Below are 25,794 nucleotides of genomic sequence, written 5' to 3'. Positions count from 1 at the left end.
AATCGACATTTGAAATTAGAAAGCAAGAAGATAAACAATATTATAAGATATGGGATTTATTTTATCAATGGTTAGATAAAAAATATGTTAATGAAGTTTGATAGAGGTTTTTATAATGTAAGAATTGTCGAAATACACATTGATTCATGATGATGAAATGAATGATGCAATACAATTAACATAAAATTTAGAACATTTTATATGAAATGAGGGAAGATATACCTATAGTTAAATAAATGATTAACTGACCGAAATACTTGGATATATATTAGATTGGTAAAATGTAAAATTAGATAAATCACACATTATGAATATGGTAAAAGGGCACAAAAGATTTGTAACCAACCAACCGACATACTGTTTGTATTTGTATTGAAGATGTTTTTATGTATGTTTGTCTAAAAAATAAAAAAAAATCCCCCCCCCCAAAAAAAAAGAGTTCCATCCTTTTTTTCCTGGAACAATACCAGGCTGCCACTTGTGGTCTAATCAGTTGAATAAATCTATGTTTTTATCTATGAAAGCGCGGAGCTCTCCTAACTCTCATGGAGTAATTGAATAAAGCTTAGGTTTGGGGAGTTTAGCCTCAGGAAGGATTTCAATACTACAGTCAGTGGGGCAATGGGGCAGGACTGTGACAGAGCCCTTCTAGCTAATCATGTCCCATAGATCCTAGTACTCCTTGGGGATTCTGGGCTTGTTTTTTGGGTGTTCCTGTGCCGCTACCCCCAACTCTTTCTGTCTTTTGGTTTTCCTGCCTCTGGGTATCGGAATCTCTTCCCCTTTCTTGGCCATCTTGTGCCAAAATTTTGAAAGCCCCCTCCTCAAATTTACATAAGGGTTCCATTTCTGGAGCCAACAGGAGGGGTCTTTCCACCCTTTGTGCCTCTATGAAACTCAAAGTCTCTTTGTGCTTTCCCATTCTCATCTCCACTGTTTCAGTTATAAAATGAGCTGCATCACCCCACTAATGTCCCATGCAGTTGGCAAAAAACTATTGACACCTTCAGCCTCTTGAGTCTTAATCCCAACTTTTCTACCACTTCAGGGCAGCTAGAGTCCAGTAAAGCCAACATCCTCCCCTGGGTTCCTGAGGAAGGAACCACTAGTTCCACATGAATGGTTACAGAGATCACATGTAGACTTACTAGGGGGTTGCTACCATAGTTCCTTTCACTCTCAAGCTGGTCGGAGCTCCCAGCCCCTCAGAGTCAAGTGGGCGAACTCAATGACTCCCCCATGCCTTTCAGCACTATTTCCTGGATTCTCAGATGTGGCTTCTCCAGCTTCTTCCCCAGAGGCACCATGGCTTTGAGGCTGGGCTTGATTGATCAGGACTCCGCAGCTTGGTGTTCCTCTTTCTTGAACTTGGATCCATTGTAGATCTCGGTCTAGGTCCGGATTTGCTCTTTGATGACTTTGAGTTTTCTTTACATGCAGGAGGGGAAGATTTGCACCATCCACAGCCACCATGGTGTCAGTCTCAAGCTGGGTCAATCACCCACCAATACATACCAGTGTTGTAAGGTACATGGAGACCAACACAAAATACAGATAGATGCCATCATTGAGGCCATTTTTGAAGCAATAGATCAGGATGTCTTTAGGCCATGTGGCTAGTTGGCATGCTAACTCTTGGAACTCTTGACTGTACAACTTCCACCTTTGGGTGATGGTCTTTATCCGGGTCTGAGTCCTGCATTCTGCCAGTGGGTCCTCAAACTGTTGGCAAAGGACTGCCATAAAGTGGTCATAATTCCACAGTTGGCAAATGTCACCATTGAGGAGGGAAACCATCCATTCATCAGTGGCACCCTCAAGAGCCACTGTCACACACCTTACTTGTGCTATCACTATCCCCAATTCAACCACATACTCCTGCATGTAGTTCCAGACTTGCACCAGAAGAACCCCAGTTGCTTGGGAACTCCACCCTAATTCACCCTGAAGACTGTGACCTTCAAGGTTCAATGTCTCTGAGAAACAGCCCCTACTCACTCAGTAGCCACTGCTAGTGATGGCATAGCTGGCACTGGTCCAGGAAGAGCAGGAACGGCCACTGCTGTGATCTCTGCTGCAGCAGCTCCATCCACGGCTTGCCCAGGAAATCATCTGAACAAGAATTTCCCAGACTCTTCAGTTCTTGAGTGCCTCTTGAAACAGGTACAGGGCATGGCTCAGCATGGTATCCTTCAGGTTCTCATCAAGAGTGGGGACTTCATCCCCTCACACCACTCCAGCCTGTGGGAACCTGCTATCTCAGGTGAAGGTTACCCTCAAGGATCATTCCTCTGGGTCTTCCTTTCACCCTATGACCATCAACCATCTGGGCCTGACAGGTTCCTCATCTAGGTATAGTTCCTCCAGCCATTCTGCCTCATCTTGAGTGTGGTGCGGTCTAGGAAGGAACCCAATCGTAGCCCTGGTCTCCTCTAGCTCAGTCTTGTGGCTTAACATTTAGATGCTCAGTCCTCATGGTAGATTGCAGTCTCTGGGTTGACTGTTAAAGCAGAATTTGCCTAAAAACCCTTAACTCCATAGTTTTAGAGAAAAGGTACTTTTACTAGGAAAGAACTGAAAGCAGCAAAAGTCAGGCAAGATCTGAAGTAAAATGCACACAAAGAACAAACTGAAACAAACCCCAGAGCCCACCCTCCAGTAGCCAGGCAACCAGAGTTCAATCCTTGGTCAGGCAGATGTTTGGGAAAAGTCTCTGGTTCAGGTGCATCACTCCTCCTTTGTGTATTCTGAAGCCAGGACTGTTGGCCTTGAAAATAATCCATTTGCTTGATTTTTTGCTAAAACTTTTATAGTCCGGAAAATGTAAAATAGAAAACGAACAAATTTTAAGACATTTGTAATTGTAAAAAGTACATTGTGAGAATTTTTAATAAAAGAGTTCTGGGGAGTAGAGAATAAAAATATTTATATGTAGAACATCCCTAAAATAATAATATTTTATAATCCAAAACGACTACACTATTTTAAAGGCTTTTCATAGACCTTCATAAAAGACAATGCCTTGTAATATGCTTTACTGACTACTCTATTCACTTGTGTCATATTGGATTCTCATATTGTACCAAAGAAATATTAATCGTCTGCTCTGAATTCTAGTTTTTTTTTGTTTATTGCATGTGATCATGCAAACAATTACTCCTAGGCAGAAATGAAGACCTGGACAAATCAAGTATTTTGCAGGTTGCAGCCAATATAGGGTACAATAAGGGCTGTTTTTTCTACTTTATATGCATTCATCTTTGAGACCCCTATTAGAAAAGCTATAGCCAATTTAGCTATTATATCGCATAATTTGTTGGAATGATAAGCATTTTGTTTAGCTCAAAAACAAATTAGGATTTAAAATACCAAAATGAAATTGTCATTAATGTTGAAAACAAATATTTATAGATGCATTTAAAAATTAATGTACTGCTTCTTCCTTCAGTAGAATTTGGTACCTCCAAACAGAAAATGATTGCAATATACTGTGAGGGGCCAACAATATCCTTAGATTAAGAATATGGGAATAATACACAGACATGCAAATTTATTGAAAAGACAGCACAAAGGTCACAATTTTTAATGTACATATAACACATTGAATATTATTTCTCTAGATCATCCAAATAATTCAAACACTATTTCTTTTATTTGTATTCACACTATTTATTATTTTTAAAGAAGTTATATAACTCATAAGTATATGAGTTTTAACTTTATTTTTATGTAGAGCTACCAAGCACTTATGCCTAAAACAGTGTTTAAAATTTAATTTTTGTTTAAAACAAAAAACTAGGACTTCCTGTGGTGCTGCGTCGTTGATGGCGGTCTTTTTTAGACCGCCAGCCCTGTGATCTGTAGAGCCGCTCAGAGAGCGTAAATCAGCTGTCTGGCGGATTGGAAACCTCTCCCCCGGGCGAAGAGGGAGAGGTAAGCAACTGAGCTGAGGTAGAGCCCCACGGAAAGCCCCAGGAATGATACTGGAGGCTTGAGGGCCAGGGCTCCCTCCCAAGCTTGGGAAAGCTCCGGATCCAGGATGCCTCTGCAGAAGGCAGAGCAAAACGCCGCATCCACAGCTGCCACCAATTTTAAACTTGGAATGGATTAATAAGCAGACAGAGCAAAATCAGGAGTACTGGCAGTTGCAAGTATCAATTTTTAACTCCCCAGTTATTTATATACATACATACATACATACATACATACATACATATATACATACATACATATATAGATAGATATGTATATAGGTCTTTGGTTATTCGGGTTTTGTTCCACATAAAATGGGAAGTATCTTGGCGACATTTCGACGAAGTCTCATTCGTCATCTTCAGGCTTCAGCTTCGTGCTTCTGGGACCAATGAGCACAAAGCTGAAGCCTGAAGATGACGAATGAGACTTCGTCGAAACGTCACCAAGACACTTCCAATTTTACGCGGGAGAAAACCCGAATAACCAAAGACCTACATACAAACACCCGTGAAAACCTCAGAAAAAATATATATATATATATATATATATATATATATATATATATATATATATATATATATATATATATATATATATATATATATATATATATATATTTTGTTGGAATGATCTAAGAAGAAGGAAGGAAATGGCGTCTCCAGTGTAACAAGGCGTGAAAACGAAAGTTAGAGGAAGTGCTCGTTAAAGCTGTCAGCACCGGAGTTACATGAAGAGGCTAAGCCAAAGGAATGATTTTAAGTGATTTGATTAATTTAATTACAGTGTTTAAGAGAAGTTTTGAAGATTTTCTCCTCCTTTTGAAGAGTTTAAAGTTTAACAAAAATGGCTTTTAAGCAAACTAAGTTAAGTGCTTTTAAGGACGTTGAAGTTTGCCAGTTCAAATACATAAGTTAAAAGAAGAAATGAAAGAATATCTAAAAGGTTTAATAGATCAAAAATTTAGTAAAATTGAAAAAGAAGTATTGCAACTTAAAAACACATTGGAAGTTTAGAATAAAGATATGACTGAAAGAATGGGGGTAGTAGCTCAATGTTTTTCAAAAAGTATGATCTGTTTGGAGGAAAGAATGGAAGAAATTGATCAAGTTAATTTGAATTTGGAAAAGAAGATAGAAGAGGTTCAGAATAATCAAACTAACTTGAATCTGGGAAACAAAATAGAGAGAACTGAAAAAGCAATCTTGGAACTTAAAAATAAGGTGGAACCTTGGAATAATATGAGTGAAAGTGTGCTGGCGGCATTGCGATGTATTGGAGAAAATATGATTCAGTTGGATGAAAGAATAGAAGAAATTGATCAAGCTAATTTGAATTCGGAAATGAAAATAGAGGAAACCCAGAATAATCAACTTAACTTGAATCTGGAAAATAAAATAGAGGAAGTTCAGACTAAAATGGATAGGGCGGACGAGGAAATTGTTATATTGCAATATAAATAGATGGAGTATGCTTTGAGAGTTAGAGGATTGAAGGAAAATAAGCAGGAGAATTTAAAAGAGATTTTTGTACAGGCTTTTACAGGCATAAATGGAGAGTATCCAGTAGATTTTCAAGTTCACATCGAAAAAATTTATTGAGTTAACTCGTGGATTGCTAGACAAAGGCAGCTACCAAGAGATGTTGTGATTTATTTCACGAACAAGAAGATTAGGAATGGAATTTTACAAGCATTTAATAAAAATAAAATTCAAATATTAAGACAAGATGTATTAGTGATGAAAGAAATTCCTACTAAAATGTTAAGAAATAGAAAGGAGTTTGCCTTTTTGGTGGAAGAACTTAGGAAACATCAGATACAGTATAGATGGGATGTTCTAGCTGGATTAACAGTGAATTATAAAGGAAGAAAGTTTTGTCTTAGTACAGTTGTCAAAGCAAGAGACTTTTACACTAATGTACTAGAGGCTGAAAATCCTTTATTGTTAAAAGCTAAGATGAGAATAGGTGAGAAGGCAAAAGGGTGGGAGAAGGAAGTAAAACAAATACTAGGTAAAGAGGGGCCTGTAATTGCTGAAGAAGAAATAGTAGGAAAAATAGGTGAAGTAGAGGAACAAATGGGTTGGGTAACTACTAAAAAGGTACAGAGAGGAAATAAAAAACGGTGCTATGTCAAAAGAGTTTTTTCTTATGGGAAAGGATAAATTATAATTGAAATTGAATATAATATAATATAAGAAGAAAGGTTAATTTATATATGGTTTTTGTAAGAATAGTTATTGGGAATTTGTAAAAAATTTATTTGTATTTGTTTGAATTTATAATGTGAGGTTATTGGTTTATATATGGTTGAATTGTTAATAATTGTATTATTTGATCTGGGAGAGTCCTGATAAAAATAGAAAGAAATATTTCATTAGGGAATGTATGAAAAATGGTTATAAAATATCTGGTAATTTATAGTGATGGAAATAGGGGGAATAATTAGGATTAAATGTAAATGGTATTGTTTGAATTAATAATTTGAAGATTTGATATAAAGTGATGGAAGTATGGGGAAGAATCTGGATTAAAGTTAAATGGTATTGTTTGAATTTATAATTTAAATATTTGTGTGATTGTAGTATTGTAAATTACTTAGGATAAAATTTGATTTGGGATTAAATAAGGTAATGATAAAAGTAGAATAAGAGATGGAGTATTAAAGATTGAAAAATAATATTATTTGTTAATAAGCGAGACAGAATTATAAATTTGGTGAATTACATAAGACATTATTTTGAAGAATAATAAGGCCTAAATTGACTTTAAATTTAATATTGGTAGTTGGACTTTCGTTACTGATATATTGGAAGATGCAGCACTGCTGATTGGACTAATTTTAATGGATTTAAGAAAGAAAGCAGAAACTTTAATGTACTCAAAGAATCTACAAGAAAGATATACACCGGAATAGAAAATGGGACTGATTACATTTAAATCAAATTTTAGATTGAAGTGTTAAATAGTTTAAACCGCCCTGAGTCCTTCGGGAGAAGGGCGGTATACAAATCAAAACAATAAATAAATAAATAAATAAGAGTGCATGTAAGAATTGTATTGTATTAATGTACTTGTTTATAAGGGAAAGGGGAGTTAAGGTTTCAAAGGGAGAGGAGAGATTATGGATTATGGCTTATTGGTGTAATTTAGCTTATGATTGATAGATGCAATAACCTGTATTCTGCTCTGGGAAGTCCTGGGGGGGTGGGGGGAAGGGTGGAGGGGAGGGGGAAAGGGAGAGGGAGGAGATGGGGGGATGGGGGGAATTAAGTGGTAAAAATTTTTGTAAAACTTTTTCAATTAAAAAAAAAATTAGAAGAGAGAAACATACCTCCTGTTGTAGCTCTTCCCACCGAACATTGAATTTTTCAAGTTTCTCGTTGATCAATTCATCCAAAACTCCACCATCTGTTAAAGTTTGTGCCAATTCACAAATCTGATTGCGATTATCTTCTGGATGCTGCCTTAATATTTCCAGAGACTAAAAAATATCCATAAAAGGTATTACTGAGAGATTTCATTTATATAAAAGAAAGATAAATATTTCATTTCTATTTGTCAAGCCTCTGAGATAGACCAAATTAGGAAATCAAAATTGCAGGAATATCAGACCTATTTTATTGAGACAGGCTATCATAACAGACTCCTGCATGTGTAATTATGCTTTACCTCCACTCCCTCTGATGCCCCAGTGACTAAGCTTGCTTGAATTTCTTCTAAATTTTACCAGAACTTAAGGAATGTTGCACTTCCCATTACTTACGTAATAGTTCTTACTTATTTCTGAAAAATCATTATAACTCTCTATATCATTAAAGTGGAAGATTATCATAAGAAAGGTATCCAATTGATTATTTTTTAAATATAAATATTTCCTTTGGGGAAAGGGCCTTGAGGATAGCCTCATTAGATTTTAAAGTCTGCTCTTATCAGATAACCTGGTCCTAAGCTGTTTGGGGCTTTATATTTGAAAACCTGAGCTGTGAATTGGATTGACAGCCAGTGAAGATGGCAAAGTACAGACATAATGGGTTCCTATCAGGAAAACATGCAGACATTATTTTTAATAATTGAATTTTCCAGGCAATTTTCAAAGGCAGTCCCATATACAACACACTGAAATAATCAACTGGGAAATTATCAAAATTTGAATAACTGTTGCAAGACTGTCTCTGGCCAGATATGTCACTGTTGGTAAATCAACCAAAGCAGATAATAATAATAATAATATAATAATAATAATTTAATTTAATTTAATTTGTATACCACCCTTCTCCCGAAGGACTCAGGGCGGTGAACAGGCAGATAAAATAAAAACGATACATTTCAATAAAAACAATATTTAAAAAACTTATTCCAATAGCCTAAATTTAAAATACTATACAAAATATAAAATAAACCCCAATAAAATCCGTATTTAAAAAACCCTATTTAAGATGAAAGGCATTCTATGCCACTGAGGCCATGGAATTTGGAATACCCCCAGCTACTCCACTAGTGTTTCTGTGGACCACTCTAGATCAGGTAAGACATCATTCACCTTCCCAAATGTATTTGATGGCTTCTCAGCCCATATCTTGGAGACAACCAGTTAAATATCAGCCAGCAGTATACAACGGCAGCCAAAAAAGACAATGCAATCCTAAATTGCATTAACTGAGGGATACAATCAAGATCAAGTGACGTACTAATGCTACTCTATAAAGCCTTAGTAAGACCACACTTAGAATACTGCATCCAGCTTTGGTCACCATATTATAAAAAAGATGTTGAGACTTTAGAAAAAGTACAGAGAAGAGCAACTAGGATAATTAGGGGACTGGAGACTAAACATATGAAGAATGGTTGCAGGAACTGGGCATGGCTAGTTTAGTGAAGAGAAGGACCAGGGGAGACATGATAGCAATGTTCCTGTCAGCTTTGGAAGCCATACTAAGGCTTCCACATGCTGCCACTTTCTCCGGTGTGGGAAAGTAGGAGAGCGGGGGTGAGGGTACAAGGGGCTATTAGACATAACAACATTTTTCCTGATGGTCAAGGTCAGGCTGGGCTCACATCTGGAGGAGGAGTGGCCGGAGTGATGCTTTGACATGGGACGGTTGAGGATTGGAACATGTGACCAGCAGAGGGTGGAGATTTTGGAGTTTGTATTACTGAGGGAGGAACCCAAATCCCCAGTTTTGGTTTTCATCCAACTGTGCCAGTTTACCCATGCTAGTAAAAGAACTTTGAAAGATGTTGGCTTTGGAGTCTTTTCTGAAGGAGGGGTTTTCTGGAACACTGACAGTTCCAATATTTGAGGGGCTGCCACAGAGAGGAAGGAGGTCAAGATATTTTCCAAGGCACTTGAAGGCCAGACAAGGAATAATAGATGGAAACTGATCAAGGAGAGATTCAACCTAGAAATAAGGAGAAATTTTCTGACAGTGAGAACAATCAACCAATGGAACAATCAACCTTTGGAAGTTGTGAGAGCTTCATCACTGGAGGCTTTCAAGATGAGATTGGACTGCCATTTGTCAGAAATGGTGTACGGTCTCCTGCTTGGGTGGGGGGTTGGACTAGATGACCTACAAGCTCCCTTCCATAATCTGTAATCCAGTGGTTCTCAACCTTTATAGTGCTGCGACCCCTTTAATACAATTCCCCATGATGTGGTGACCCCAACCGTAAAATTATTATTTTTTAGGCAGCGATCTCAGTGTGCCTCAGCAGCCGCAAAAGGCGAAAAAAAGCAGCAAACTGTTTTTCTGAATTTATCACACCTGAAGCCGTATTGGCTAGCGATCTGAACTGCTTGCGATTGCCTTGAGGACGGAGGCATTAAAGTGGAGACTCCTCCCCTATTACGTTTATCACGCCTGAAGCCAGATTAGGCTAGAGATTGGGAGTGATTGCAGCTGGCTTGAGAGGGAGACATCAGAGCAAAGATTTCTCTCTTTTTTAATTCATTGTTCCTGAAGCCGAATTTGCGATTCTTCAACTTGCAAGTATACTTCCCATATTTCCAATGGTCTTAGGCGACCCCTGGCAAATCGTCATTCGACCCCCAATGGAGTTGCAACCCACAGGTTGAGAACCGCTGCTGTAATCTCTAGATGATCTCTCTAGATAGTTTCATATATAGTAGATGTTAAAAAGCATATGTAGTAAAATAGGACTCAGACCTAACCAATTGCCAATCCCCGCATCTTCTGGAAAAAGCCACTCACTAAGGAGTAGAATCACCACAGTGATTCTGACAGGAGAATCAATGCAAAATCCCGATTCTCCTGTATGCCAATGATGCTGCTATTATTTCACAAACTCCCATAGGATTGAAGAGAGCAATTATGGCAATACTTGGATTCTGCAGGCAGAATAAGTTGGTCCTTAACTTAGATAAATCAAAAATTTTAGTTTTTGCTAAAAGACCCAAACAATACTCTTGGAAAATTGAAGGACACAGATTGGAACAGGTTAGGACATTTAGATATCTGGGGGTGGTCTTCCACTCACAAGGGACATGGAAGGCAAACCTGGAGCAGACATTGCAAGGAGCCAATAGGTCCTCAAGTGCAATTAAACACTTCTTTTATATGGGTGGAGGTCAATTAGTACCTGCTGCCTTAAAACTTTTTGAGGCCAAAACATTGGCGCAGATTCTTTATGGGGCACAATCAGAAATCCTTGCAAAGAAAAACTTTCTAGAAACTATACAAACCAAATTCCTGCAAGCCATCTTAGCTGCACCCAAAGGAACTCCAAATGCCCATTTAAGAATTGAGACAGGTATGCCTCAAATTCAGGTAAGAGCCTGGAAGATGATGATCATCTATTGGCTTAAGATTCATTTCTTTCCAGAGGGACTGTCCCTGCTAGTGCTGATAGACAACTTCCCCTCCCCCTGGAAACAGGCGACAGATCACAAGCTGGGCTCTTACGGGCTCTCACCGATATTCTTAATGCCCCTAGGCTTTGACAAAGCAAAGCAAATGGTAATTGATAGAATGAAGGACATGGAGTTCCAAGAAGAATTAAACAGGTTGCCTCTCCACTGTAGGGACAAAATCAAACAAGGTGTGTGGGAATCAGCAGGATATATGAATGATCTGATCTCCCCAAAACAAGAATAGCTTTCTTCAGAGCCAGATTTAATATTCTCCCCTCAGCACTTCTCCAGGGTAGGTACAAGAAAACACCAATAGCAGAACGGGTATGTATATGTGGTAAAGGAGAAGTCGAAGAGGGCAGACGACTTTTATGTAGACTTTCTCCTCCAAGATTCAAATCCGGCTACCACACATGCAGTGGCAAAATTTTGTGTCACTGCAATGTCCACAAGAAAAAAATTGGTTACCAAATTATAGATGTCAACTGATGCCAACTTTTTGGAGATATATATAACAGTTATGGGAAAAATACATTTACTCACATACTTGGCAGCTCTCCACGCATGTAAATTAGGAAATAATCCTATTGTTTGAGATCATGTATTTTAATTATAGGAATGGTATTATACATGATTGATATCAGTAGTATTTTAATTTTAAGTTACATAACAGATAATTGGTTTTTATCATAGATTATATCTGCTATGTATTATTTTATTCTTGAATTTTTAATTGTATATTTACTGAGTGTTTTTTATTTGTTCTGGCCTATGGCTGTAATAAATTGAATTTGAACTGACAGGAGAAAAATCGTGGTTGAGATACTGAAAGTTTCCAGGAGGACCAACAAGGTCCTTCTCTCCTTATGTGATAGAATATGCACCTTTAGGAGCCATGAGAGAGTATTTTGGCAACTCAGAGCTTTCCCAGAGAGGCCCAGGTTAAGAGACTGCACAGTCCTGAGCTGGATGAGAAAAGGGAGAAGAGGTTCAGGATAGCCACACCTTAGGATATGTTTAAAAAGTTGTAGCATTAGTTTGGCAACATTCAATCCATTAGCTATAAGGAAATAAAAGGTTGAACTTGATTGGATGTCATTTCTGGGCTTCGGCCTGACATCTTTTTTTCAATATGTTTCTATTTCACTGCAAGGCCTTGAAATGAATCCAGAAAATCATTTTCATCCAAGAGAGCCTAGTGTTGGTTTGTTGAATTAAATCAGGGCAGTTATTAAACCAGGTATCAGTTCCCATAGATCCCTGGGATGCTGGATACTCTTTTACAAACCCTTTTCTGTTTCTGGCTATCCTGTCACTTTGATGGACCTGCTTGGGAAAGGGAGGGGGAGGGAATTGCTTGGAGCCATCTGATCAATTGTGTTGTAAATGTCGTACCTTGATGAACGTATCTTTTCTTTTATGTACACTGAGAGCATATGCACCAAGACAAATTCCTTGTGTGTCCAATCACACTTGGCCAATAAATTCTATTCTATTCTATTCTATTTGTCTCAGCTCTGAAGAGACAGGCAAAGAGAACAACTTCTTATCACCTTTCTCGGCTTGAGTTTTCATAACAACTTTGCACCTGTGGATTGGCTCAGCTAGGACTGGACGTATGGGAGGGGTTTTCTGCAACATTTAATCTAGCGGATTTTTGAGCAGGAACTTTCGATCCTGCCTTTCTTTCCTTGCTATCACTTCCCCTCAATAAAAGTTTCCTTTTGAAATAATGCCTGTTTCAAGAGTTCTACTTTCTTGAGGAAAGAGAAGAGGCAAATCCTTACATTAGGCAGGATCTGCAAAAATGGTCAACCTAAAGAAGGATTGCTCTACTGGGGGATCCTGGAAACCATGTTCGAACACAACAGCGAGCATGGGAAGGTGAGTGCTGGGGAAAGACCTCCATTACAACCCAGGCTGATGCATCTTCCACCTACTCAACCAAGGAACCAGCCACCTTGGAAGACCCAACAAAGCCCAGGTGGTTCATTGGCATAGGGAAAGACAGCTGGGATGGGAGGACCAAAGGAGTTACTCTCACCCAAGGCATCTGGCAGCTGGGCTGGAAATGCAAACTGGGAGCCCTGTCTGATCATGATGACCTGTATGAGGAACCAGAGCAAGAGGATCCCCTCAAGAAGCATGTCATGCACTTCGTGTTAGAGGCTTTCAAAGATCTGTGAGCCCAAGGTGCCCTAGACTGCATGGAAGAGGGAGATGAGATGCAGAGGGAAACCGACACTGCTCGGGTGAACTTTCCCATCCCAGGAGCTGCAGACAATGCCACTGGGGTGGATGGGGCAGTGACCACACCTGCCAACCCTCCATGCCAGGTCCCAGTGCCAGCCAACATACCTGGAGCAGGGGCTGATAGGGCTCCCCATCTGAACTGGAAGGTGCCAATCCTAGGCACAAAATTTTATTGAGATCCCCATCAATTAGGATTTTTCCTAGCCCACATCCTCACCTTCATGCAGGAGTAGGAGTGAGACTTCTTGACCCAGGAGCCTGGATTCCAGTTGTCACTAGAAGGAGCAGCTGCCAGGCAGATGTGACCCTCCACAAAGCCAATGCCCCAGAATTCTGAAACTTTGACCACTTCATGATGGCTCTCCATCTCAGATTCAAGGACCCATTGGTGGACCGCAAAGCCCTAGACTGTATTAAAACTTGGGGGCAGGGCCGCTGGCCAGTGGATGAATATAAGGAGGAGTTCTGTTACCTGGCCTGCTGTGTGGACTGGCCAGAGGACATCCTGGTGAGCTGTTTTAAAGATGGGGTGAACAATGACCTATACCATGCCTGCATTGTCTAGGGAGCCCTGAACCACCTCCATGACTGGTATGTCCTAGCAGAGGGGGCAGAAATTGACCAGGCAAGAAACCAGTACCAATCTGGCAGAGCCTGGAAGAGGTCTCCACCTGAGAAGAAGTGGGAGCTCACCAAGCTGCAAGCATATGCACCACGCTTGACCACCTGCAGGAAGGAAGGCCACCAAGTGGCCAAGTGCTGTTCTAAGACCCCAATGAGGAAAGTCAACCACCCCATGACTCGGAAGCCAAATAAAACAACCCCAAGAGCAAAGAAAACTGCAGTGAAGAGCAGCAAGGTCGTAGAGTTTTGCCCATACCCAAAATCAAGGGCGGGAACTCTGAGGAAGACCCTAGGCTGTCTGAGAATGACCTCGAAGATGACCCCTTGGTAAGTGAGCCAACTGAGCAAGATACTTTAACCCTATTGACCCCCAGTTTGGAGAAGAGAGTAAAATTGACAGCTTTGCTAGGTTCAGGGTACATCAGATGTCTAGTGAACCTGAAGAGGTTTACCTGAAGAGACTAAAAAACCTGATTTTCTTTTGCCAGTTGGACAGATCTATAGCGGGTGGGGAAAGCCAGCCACCTTTGCCACTGAGCCCTTGGAATTAACCATGGGAGACCACAACGGGACTTTAGTATTTATTTTGACACCCAAGATGGAGTGGCCCATGGTCCTGGGTCTCACGTGGCTGAAGTGCTGGAACCCCCAAATAGACTGGAAAGAGAGGACCTTAAGATTACCATGGGGGTGACAGCACCAGACAAACGTGATGAAGAGTAGGGAGCTGGACCGAGAAGGGAAACTGCAGCCGCTATGAAATTCAAGCTGCCACAAGGCATCCCCCAAGAATACAGGGATCTAGCTGAGGTTTTCAGAGAAGAGAGTTCAGACAAGCTGCCCCCCCCCACCAGCCCCACCAGACTATGCTATTGAAATCCTCCCTGGGGCTAAGCTACCAAAGCCTAAGATGTATTCCATGACCCCCAGGGAGTTATAAGAGTTATGGACCTTTATAGACAAAAATTTGCTCAAGGGTTCATTCAACCAGCCAGACCGAAAGTGGCAGCCCCTGTTCTTTTCCAGGAAAAGAAAAATAGGTCTCTTTGGTTATGCATGGATTATAGGGGTCTGAACGCCATCAGCATGGAAAATGTGTACCCTCTTCCCCTCATGAAGGACATGTTAGCCCACCTGTTGAAAGGGAAGATTTTTTCCAAGTTAGACCTGCATGAGCCTTATTACCATGTTAGAATCAAGGAAGGGGATGAGTGGAAAACTGTATTCAATGGCCTGCTGGGATACTTCCAGTTTAATGTGCTGCCCTTTGGGCTACAAGGGGCTCCAGCTGTCTTTCCCCCCTCCTGGGGGAAAGAACTTTCTGGTTGATGCTCTGTCCAGACTGCCACAGTACAATAGCAATAGGCCAGAAATAGTCAAGCTGCTGCTCCCAGTGTCCCAGCTAGCCACTAGAGTGATGACCAGAGCACAGGTGAAGGGAGACCTCCAAACGGATAATGCCACTACCCAAGCATATAAGCAGGCCCTTATGAATGACGAGTGATTTCAGAACCATAAGAACTCTTGTCTAATGAAAGAGGGCTTACCATGGATGGGGGAGGAAGCTGTATGTCCCGGAAAGCCAAAGACTCAAGCTCATGCAATCTTGCCATGACTCAAAACTGGCTGACCACTTTGGATTCATAGAAACATGGATTGATTATATTCAAAATAAGTATCAGATAAAAAAATATCGAATAGCATATGAGTAAATTTAGGAAATATTTTGTATTAGATATATTTCTGAAGGAGAGGGGAATTGAGAGTGTGATTACGTGTGGAGTGACTAGAGATTATAATTTAGGAATTATTTTGGATTATGATTGTTAGTTTTGATACCCTGCATTTTATTCTGGGAAGTCGGGGTTGGGGGTAAGGGGGAGGGGAATTGGGGGGTTGAGGGTAGAGGATGGAGTGATGGTTAATGTACAGGGATTATTGAAGATGTATAAATATAATTAATGTAGGGTCGGGTCTGCCCAGTTACCATTTTAGAACGGTGGGGAGGGAGAAAAGAGGATTCATAAAAACGCTACACCTGATAAAGAGGCAGTTTTGGTGGCCATCTCTCAAGAAGGACATTGAGAACTATATAGCAAGTTGTCCTGTCTGCATGGTAGTAAAAAGGCACCAGGGAAAATGACCTGGCCTTTTGTAGACAGTTGCTGAACATTCAGTACCCTGGAGAGGGATCTCCATGGATTTTATCGTTGAATTACCTGAGGGTGCAGGGAACACTCATTGTTGCTTACAAACCTGTTTTCCAAACATGTCCTTTGCATCCCATGCCACAAAATCTCCACAGCTAAGGCTCTAGCAAAGATGTTTTTACATGACATATATTGCCTACATGGGGCCCCTTAAACAATAATATCTGACAGGGGGGTCCAATTCACTTCAAAGTTCTAGAGAGCATTCCTAGCTCTCATTGGAACCAATCAGGGCCTGAATTAAAGTCACCATCCTCAAACTAATGGCAGGATAGAATGTTTGAACTCGATGCTTCATCAATTATCAACAGGATGATTGGACTGACCTATTGCCATTTGCAGAGGTGACCTACAACAATGCAGTCCATTCCAGCACAGGGTTCACCCCCTTCAGAGTAGCCACTGGCCAGGACTTCAACCCTATGCCAGAGCTATCAGCAGAAGAACCCACAATACCCTCCCTTAAGGAATGGATACAACAGCCACAAAACAACTGGCCAGTTGTGAGTAAAGCATTAGAAGAGGCATGGGCAGCTTACAAAGCACAGGCAGATAAAAAAAGAACAGAACCCAAGCCATATAAGATTGGAGACAGGGTGTATTTATCTACTAAGTTACTGCAATCCTTACAACCCTCTAAAAAGTTGGGAGCAAAATTTATAGGACCCTTCCCTATCCAGTGAATCATAAACCCAGTCATAATAGAAGTCCAATTGCCAAAAACCCTAACACAAGTACATCTAGTATTCCACTGCAGCCTCTTAAAGCCCAAAATAACCCCACCCCCTCAGATCTAAGACAGCCATACCACCACAATCCATTATGGTGGAGGGTGAGCAACATTTCAAAATTACTTGATTCTAGGAAACATCATGGGGCAACCCAATACCTGGTTGCCAGGAAACACCTCCCACCCTCTAAAAATGAATAGTCCACAAAAAACATATTCGAGCCCCTAAAACTATTGAAAAGTTTTCATGACATGTACCCAGATAAACCTCATTATTTCCATTTGTATCACTTTCTAGGTGGACCTCACCTTCTCCTAGGGGGCAGCATGTCAGGCCCCATAGATCCCTATTGGGACACTGCCATTCTGATGGGGAGGGGGCCCTGGATACTTTTTTTACAACCCCTTTCCTGTTTCTGGCTTTGCTTGGGAAAGCGGGGAGGGAATTCCTTGGAGCCATCTGTTTTGTCTCCACTCTGAAGGGACAATCAAAGGGTGCCTGAGAACAACTTCTTATCACCTTATTTGGCTGGAGTTTTCATAACAACTTTGCACCTGTGGATTGGCTCAGCTAGGACTGGACATATGGGGGGGGGGTATTTCTGCAACGTTTCATCTAGTGGGTTTTTGAGCAGGAACTTCAGATCCTGCCTTGCTTTCCTTGATCACTTTCCCTCAATAAAAGTTTCCTTTTGAAATAATGCCTGTTTCAAGAGTTCTGCTTTTTTGAGGAGAGAGGAGAGGCAAGTCCTTACACCAGGGAAGAAAAAAGTCTGATGCAAGCCCTCTGTGCTTAATGAGGAAACATTACTCATTAGAGCAAAAGCAGGACTTTTCCTTCTTGCTTGCAACAAGTTAGATATAATGAAACATTTTAAGCATTATGCAAGATAAAAATAGTCCTACTTTTATAACTCTGAAAATCTTTAAAAATGTGTGAGACAATTATAGGGGGAAATGGTTCAGTTCGAGAATACAAAAACATGGCAATCTTGTATAGTTATTTGGATGTATTTTAAGAATGAACACATATAAGAACAGTTACTAAATCAGTAGATAATATGCTTTGTCTATTAATAGTCAAATTAAAATCCTTGTGTATACATTTGTATTTAACTGTCAAAACAATCAATCCATCAATCTATCAATCCATCCATCCAAAGGGATAGTTAAATATAATATAGTGAATCATTTCTGCAATTCTATCTGGAACTGAACACACTCAAAACCGTAGAAATGGTGGTAGACTTTAGGAGAAACCCTTCCATACTTCCACCTCTCACAATACTAGACAACATAGTATCAACAGTAGAAACTTTCAAATTTCTAGGTTCTACCATATCACAAGATCTAAAATGGACAACTAACATCAAAAACATCATCAAAAAAGGACAACAAAGAATGTTCTTTCTGCGCCAACTCAAAAAGCTCAAACTGACCAAGGAGCTGCTGATCCAGTTCTACAGAGGAATTATTGAGTCTGTCATCTGCATCTCTATAACTGTCTGGTTTGGTTCTGCAACCCAACAAGACAGACACAGACTTCAGAGGATAATTAGAACTGCAAAAAAAAAAAAAAATACTACCAACCTGCCTTCCATTGAGAACCTGTATACTGCACGAATCAAGAAGAGGGCCGTGAAAATATTCACAGATCCCTCACATCCTGGACATAAACTGTTTCAACTCCTACCCTCAAAACGATGCTATAGAGCACTGCATACCAGAACAACTAGACACAAGAACAGTTTTTTCCCGAATGCCATCACTCTGCTAAACAAATAATTCCCTCAACACTGTCAAACTATTTACTAAATCTGCACTATTAATCTTCTCATCGTTCCCATCATCCATCTCCTTCCACTTATGACTGTATGACTGTAACTTTATTGCTGGTATCCTTATGATTGATATTGATATTGATTGTTTCCTGATTGCTTATTTGTACCCTATGACTATAATTAAGTGTTATAAGCGTTGTACCTTGATGAAAGTATCTTTTCTTTTATGTACACTGAGAGCATATGCACCAAGGCAAATTCCTTGTGTGTCCAATCACACTTGGCCAATAAAAATTCTATACTATTATTAATAGAATTATTACTATATTATATTAGGATTTATAGTTTGTCACACAATCATCCAGGTGTTCAAATTGGATGTGGCATTTTTGTGTACCTATCGATTTCTTTCCAAGGAACTGGAATAGATACAGATGTGGATATATGATGGTGTTACAGGATTGCAGGATGTAAACTGCCTTTTACAATTGATTAATAGTGAATTTGTCAATGCTAATGGTGTTCAAGTGGTGCTTCAGTAGTTTTGTGATTTCACCCAGTGCATCGGTAATATCTTTGCTTTCTTTTGCCAAAGTCGTTCTATTTCTATCTGCAGGTCTTTGTATTGTTATCTTCTACTAATCTTATTTTGTTTTTGTTGTGCATTGGTTTTGATATTTTGTTCCTCACCCAGAGTTGCAACTGTAAGATAGGCATCTATGTAAATCAATATAAGAAAAATAAATAAAAATATGCACGGATAATTTACTTACATTTAGTGCTACTGATATCTCTTCTGTACCTTCTTGAATATTTTCTATTGCCTTGATTTTGGATTCCAGCTCATTCAACCATTTGTTTTCGATATCCAAATACAACAGTAGCTCATGCCAACATGCCCATATTTCCTGATAAATTAGTTTACAAAAAATAAACAATTAAGAACAGTTTTTTAAAAATAACCTAAAAGACATTTTAGTTTTCCAAACAATGAAAAGTCATGAATGTAACATTTGCACTACTTTACCTGGATAAATAATGTTACGAAACCTTTTCTATGACAAAAAAGGAAACAACATTGACTTTTGGCCAATTAACAAATTCTCATAATTATGTATTTGCAAGAGTTTTAAAAAGAGATAATAGTTCTTTTACATTTAACCCATTACTTTCTATAGAGGTTGTTGACAGACTTGCTTATAGGCAGTCGTTGCTTAATTATTCTAATTGGAATAAGCAATGCTAAGTGAAGTGGTCATTAAGTGGAAATCATATTACAATTGTACTTTCTGGCTGGAAAGAGACAAAAATTGCTTGGTTTCACACCTTCAGTTTTTGTTTGCCTCCTACCCAATATTCTGCCCATTGAATCCTCGAGTGGATGATTACTGTCTTGTACACAATGAAAAAAGTGCAATTGGCCATAAATCTGATGCTATGAGCCATGAATACACTAGGCAATACAATATTTTCTTGAATGCCCCTCCTCTCCAAACTCTTCCCTCTGCAGGGAGGGAGGAGAAAAGCAAGAAATTCTATTGGCAATCTCTCCTTTTGCATGACTCTTTTCTACTACTGGCTTTTTGCTAAGCAGTATCAATACTCTTCTTAGAAAGAAATACTGATGATAAATGTATGGGAGGTTAAATAGATTTACAGATATTCCTCAACTTATGACCATTAATTTAGCAATATTTTGAAATGACAAACAGCCAGTCTACACACTTACAACAGTCATAGCAACTCTATGACTATGATTTGGGCACTTGGTAACCATTAAGCATTTATGACAAAGACAGGGAGTAAATATGAGTTGGACCTAATCATTCATCATATTACAGTACTTCATATGTATACATATACCTCTTTGCAGTTTAATATTTTCCAAAAAAAGGAGCTTAGATCAAATTCTGAAGGTTTTATTAGCTCCATATTAATTTTGTCAAACTAACAAGGAATAGGATATTTTCAGAGGAAGAAAAAGCCTAGAAAAATTCTTATTTTAGTTTTAGAAAGAACCAACCTCCAGTGTTTTGTATTTTCCATTTAGCCTGCTGCACAGTCGCTGATAATTCTTAGTTAAAACATCAAGTTCTTTTTTCAAAGCCTCATGAACTGCAGGTGGAGCCCTTGCTATAAAATTGTTCACAGAATCAGTGAGAAGTTTTACTTTCACCTCTTTCTGTTGGGCCTCTTCTTTTGCTCTCTGAAACACAGAAATTGCAGATGAAATATTATACCAATGAAGTATTATACAAATAAAAAGGCAGCAGGCAGGGTTTAAAAGAAATGCAGTCTACTCTCCTGAATTTGCATGACATTATTTGTGTTAAGAACATGTACAATAATAAGGAAAATTCCTTTTAATCAATAGCAAAAAAACATGAAAATCAATAAAGCATAAAGAATTTTTTTCATAAACTTTTTTCTACTTATGTGGGTCTCCAAATCTTCCTGCCTTAGGCTTAGAAAGTTCCAGTTGGTTATTTTATGTTTTTTTTTATTATTTTTCATTATTATTATTATATAATAATAATAATTATTATTATTTATTATTGTTATGTAATTCCAGTTATGTTACACAACACAGAATTGTGCTGGCAATGATTGGTTGAAATTGATGTGTTTAATAATACTAATAGTAATAAAATGGCTAAAGAAAGCAAAAATAGTATTTATTTATTTATTTATTTATAATTGGATTTCTATTCTCCTGAAGGACTCAGGGCGGTTTACAGCCATATTAAAATACACATATAAATAACAATATTTTAAAAACAAATTAAAACCAAATATTTAATGGCCAAAACAACTAAAATGGTCAAAGACCGATTTAAAACCCGTTTAAAATTACAATAAAATATTTCTTACAATAAAATATTTCTTAGGCTAGTCCCGCACAATGAAATAATAAAGTCTTCAGTTCACGTTTGAAGGCCTGGAGGTCGGGGAGTTGTCGTAACCCTGGAGGCAACTTGTTCCATAGGGCCGGTGCTGCCACAGAGAAGGTCTTCCCCCTGGGGCCGCCAACCGACATTGTTTGGTCGACAGAACCCTGAGGACGCCCGCTCTGTGGGAGCGCACAGGTCGTTGGGAGGCTATCGGTGGCAGAAGGCGGTCTCATAGATAACCCGGTCTTAAGCCATGGAGCGCTTTAAAGGTGGTAACCAACACCTTGAAGTGCACCCGGAAGGCTACCGGCAGCCAGTGCAGGCCGCGCAGGATAGGTGTTATATGGGAGGAATGCCTAAGTTGCGCACTCTTCCCCTGGGGGTCAATACTTCCCCCCCAACAGTCAGCAATGGCGTAAGCTGACTGTACCAGGACGCCGGAACCCACAGCCATTCTGTCTTGGAGGGGTTGAGCTGGAGCCTGTTCCTCCCCATCCAGACCTGCACGGCTTCAAGACACCGGCCCATCACCTTGACAGCTTTGTTGGGGTGGTTCGGGGTGGAAATGTACAGCTGAGTATCATCAGCGTACAGATGGTAATCCACCCCAAAATCACGGATAACCTCACCCAACGGCTTCATGTAGATGTTGAACAGGAGAGGCGAGAGAACTGACCCCTGAGGCACCCCACACATGAGGCACCTTGAGGTTGATCTCTGGCCCCCTGCCAACACCGTCTGCGAACGGTCAGAGAGATAGGAGGAGAACCACCGATAAACGGTGCCTCCCACCCCCAATCCCTCCAACCGCTGCAGCAGGATACCATGGTCGATGGTATCAAAAGCCGCCGAGAGATCTAACAGGACCAGGACAGAGGAACATCCCCTGTCCCGAGCCCTCCAGAGGTCATCCACCAACGCGACCAAAGCCATCTCGGTGATGTATCCAGGTCTGAAACCGGACTGGAACGGGTCCAGATAGACAGTTTCCTCCAGGTATTGAGGAAGCTGATATGTCACCACACTCTCAACAACCTTTGCCAAAAAGCGAAGGTTGGAGACTGGATGATAGTTCACTAATACAGCTGGGTCCAGGGAGGGCTTCTTGAGGAGGGGCCTCACCACCGCCTCTTTTAAGGTGGTGGGGAAAATGCCCCCCAACAAGGAAGCATTGGTAACTCCCAGGAGTCAGCCTCGTGTAACCTTCCGTGTGGCTAGTACCATCCAGGAGGGACACAGGTCCAATAAACATGTGGTGGGATTCAGCCTACCCAGCAACCTGTCCATGTCATTGGGAGTCACAGGATCGAACTCAGCCCAGATAATATCCTCAAGACCTGTCCCCGCCATCCCACCCAGATCTATCCAATCAGTGTCCAGTCCGTCCCGGATCTGAGTGATTTTATCGGATAGATACTGTACAAAATCCTCAGCACGCCCCTGCAAGGGGTCCTCCCGAGCCTCCTGCATAAGCAGGGAGCGGGTCACACTAAACAGGGTGGCTTGGCGATTATCTGCTGATGCGATAAGAGTGGAAAAATAATTATGTTTCGCTGTCCTCATCACCACTAGGTAGGTCTGAATATGCGACCTCACTAGTGTTTGGTCGGGTTCGGAGAGGCTGGACCTCCAAGCACTCTCTAGGCGTCTTTTCTGGCACTTCATCTCTCTCAGCTCCTTGTTATACCAAGGAGCTGGTCGAGTTCGTTGCCAGATCAGAGGCCGCAAAGGCACGACGCGGTCCAAAGCCCCGGCCGCCTCCTCCTCCCAGGCAGCGACCAGTTCTTCGGCCGAGCCGTGGGCTAAGTCCCTCGGAAACAGCCCAAGCTCCATCAGAAACCGTGGTTTCAAGGGCCGTGGTGGCTCAGGCTGTAAGAAGCCTGTTATTAAAACACAGCTGCTTGGAATTACTGCAGGTTCTAGTCCCACCAGGTCCAAGGTTGACTCAGCCTTCCATCCTTTATAAGGTAGGCAAAATGAGGACCCAGATTGTTGGGGGGGCAATAAGTTGACTTTGTAAATATACAAATAGAATGAGACTATTGCCTTACACACTGTAAGCCGCCCTGAGTCTTCGGAGAAGGGCGGGATATAAACGTAAAACAAAAAAAGAAAAAAAAGAAAAAAAAAGAAACCTCTCTGGGTCCATCAGGCGCCTGGGACGGAACCATCGAACCGGTTCCATCTCCCTGCGGTGCGGTGCAGTTGTTCGATAGTCTAGCTGAAGGAGTAAATGATCTGACCATGACAGGGGTTTAGATATTAACTCCCCTAACTCCAGATCATTTAGCCACTGTCCCGAGACAAAAATCAGATCCAGCGTGTTACCCCCAGTGTGGGTGGGATCATTAACTACCTGGGTCAGGTCCAAGGCCGTCATGGAAGCCATGAACTCTCGAGCTGCCGTTGATGATTCGCCCGCCGACGGCAAGTTGAAATCCCCCATAACCATAAGTCTGGAGGTCTCAACCGCCGTCCCGGCTATCATCTCCAACAGCTCGGGCAGGGCTGCTGTTACGTAGCAAAGAGCCAGGTATGTAATCAGCAAGCCCACCTGCACCCATCAGCCCCACTTCACAAGGAGGGTTTCACACCTGGGTATCTGCGGGACAGCGACCTCCCTTTTTTCCAGACTCTTGTTGACAATAACCGCTACGCCCCCACCCCTACCCTGGACCCTCAGCTGATGGAATGCTCGGAAGCCTGGTGGGCACATCTCAGTAAGGGGAACCCCCTCTTCTGTGCCCAACCAGGTCTCCGAATTGCCCATCAGGTCTGCACCCCACTCTTGAATAAGATCGGCTATGAGGGGGGCCTTATTCATAATGGACCTGGCATTGCATAGCATCAACTGAAGGTCCAGGGACCGAGGAATATAGCCACTCGGGGCACGAGTGAAGTCTGGGGGCCTGGAGTGCGCAATCGCTTGCAAACAGTGAGAGCGCATTCCCTGAACATGATATGAGCCCCCGCTTCCGCCATATCTGCCCCTCCCTCATACCGTGCAGATGGAAATGCCTGTACCTGGTCGAGTCTTAACCTCCTCAGATACCTCCGTTTTACAGACCTCCAAATCATGAACCTTAGAAGGGACCAGCCTAACCCCCTGTGGGTGTCCCCTCCCACCCAACCCACCCCTTGACAACCCTTTATTTGATTTAATTAAAAATTTTCGAAAAAACAAATTTAAAAACCCCCTTAACCCTTTCTTAGATGCATGCCACCTCTCGGGATTCCAAAATCCGTCATCGAGGTAGGCCCTCGATAGAGAGGAGGGCCACACCAGCAAGAGGGGGGCACCTCGCAGTGCAAGAAGCTGGTTCGACGAATATGTCATAAGAGTCTTAAGGAATGGCGGAATCCTGGTTTGTCAAGATGTTAAACGACAATACATAGGCTATACAGACCACCAGCTGGGAACGAAAAGTTCTTAATAATGCATAATGTAGACGGTATGAACCCGGGTGAAACTAAGATGGCCCACCACCCGGGCTCCCACGAAAGTTCCAGGAGGGAGGAGAAAGAGCAGCAACCGTCGCCGCCGTGGGACGTCATCCACGATAGCGCAGCCACCAGAAGGTGTCACCGCCGCCATCGCTGTCGCCACGGCCTCGGTATCCAGCAACCACTCCAGGAGACCACAGGAACCCTCAAGCAGAGCCCCCAAGGAACCACAGAGCCCCATGGAGGGGGAGGGGGAACAGCCCCGCCACCGTCACCATTGCCGCTGCTGTCGCCGCCTCCTTAAAGGTTCCGCCGCCAGCGGCGTCATAGGCGGTCAAGACAGCAGCTGTCACCCCAAAGCATCAACCCCCCAACAAAGAACTCTGAAGGCCCAAAAGGGCTTCGCTGGGCTCCAAAACACTGCAGTGCTCCAAAACTCCAAAAGATGTTTCCGGTTCCAAGCGCGTTTCACTCAGGCTGCAAGCTCCACTGGTTCTCCAAGAAGGGTAAAAACTGCCGCCGCCCCAGTCGCCTCAGCCACCATCAGCAGACATGCCGTCCTGGGGCCAAAACAACCTGAAGAAGGCGCCGGCGGCTGCCACCCCAGTCGGGCCAGCCAAGCCTGCAGCCGCCCTCTGCGTCCTGAGCTTCCATTCTCACCGCCTCAGCACGTTGCCTCAGCTCACCACCATTCTCTTGCCGCCTCAGCTGCCCAGTCACCTCCACCACCGCTGACAGAACAAACAAGCCGCCACCGGCGCCGGACCAGCCAAAGAAATGCCGGCGGCCAGCCACCTCCCCAATCAGGCCCGCCGCGCCTGGAAACGCTTCACCCGGAACCGCCGTCTGCAGCCGTCCACATCCTAGCTCCGCTCTTGTCGGCCCGACCCTTCCCGAGGGCAAAAAACCCCTCGTCGGGCCGACGAGATGTTTTTTCGGCCGGGTCAGGGGCCATGCTGGCAAAAGACACCCCAACTGTCCAGCCCATACAGGAACAGTCCGCCAGTCCTCCGCT

At 41.8% G+C, this 25,794-nt stretch overlaps 1 protein-coding gene across 8 annotated transcripts in view; it reads right to left on the bottom strand.

The window, feature by feature from the left end:
* DMD (dystrophin) overlaps positions 1-25,794 on the bottom strand; it is a 1,918,566-nt gene that overhangs the window by 1,163,913 nt on the left and 728,859 nt on the right. For 7 of the 8 annotated variants that reach the window (XR_009155503.1, XR_009155504.1, XM_058186507.1 and 4 more), the window contains 3 exons: positions 20,468-20,650; positions 19,218-19,352; positions 7,307-7,456 (listed from right to left, as the gene is read on the bottom strand). Coding sequence is in view for 6 of the 8 variants with exons in the window: in XM_058186507.1 (XP_058042490.1) it covers positions 7,307-7,456; positions 19,218-19,352; positions 20,468-20,650 (468 nt within the window). In the remaining 2 variants the exon portion in view is untranslated. The remainder of the gene's footprint in view (positions 1-7,306; positions 7,457-19,217; positions 19,353-20,467; positions 20,651-25,794) is intronic. The other variant, XM_058186502.1, reaches the window with a different exon arrangement.

Source organism: Ahaetulla prasina, chromosome 5, assembly GCF_028640845.1.
Source record: "Ahaetulla prasina isolate Xishuangbanna chromosome 5, ASM2864084v1, whole genome shotgun sequence".
In the NCBI taxonomy this organism is placed as follows: Eukaryota; Metazoa; Chordata; class Lepidosauria; order Squamata; family Colubridae; genus Ahaetulla; species Ahaetulla prasina.
Note: the sequence above shows the minus strand (reverse complement) of the source record. Positions and strands in the feature narration are given on the sequence as shown.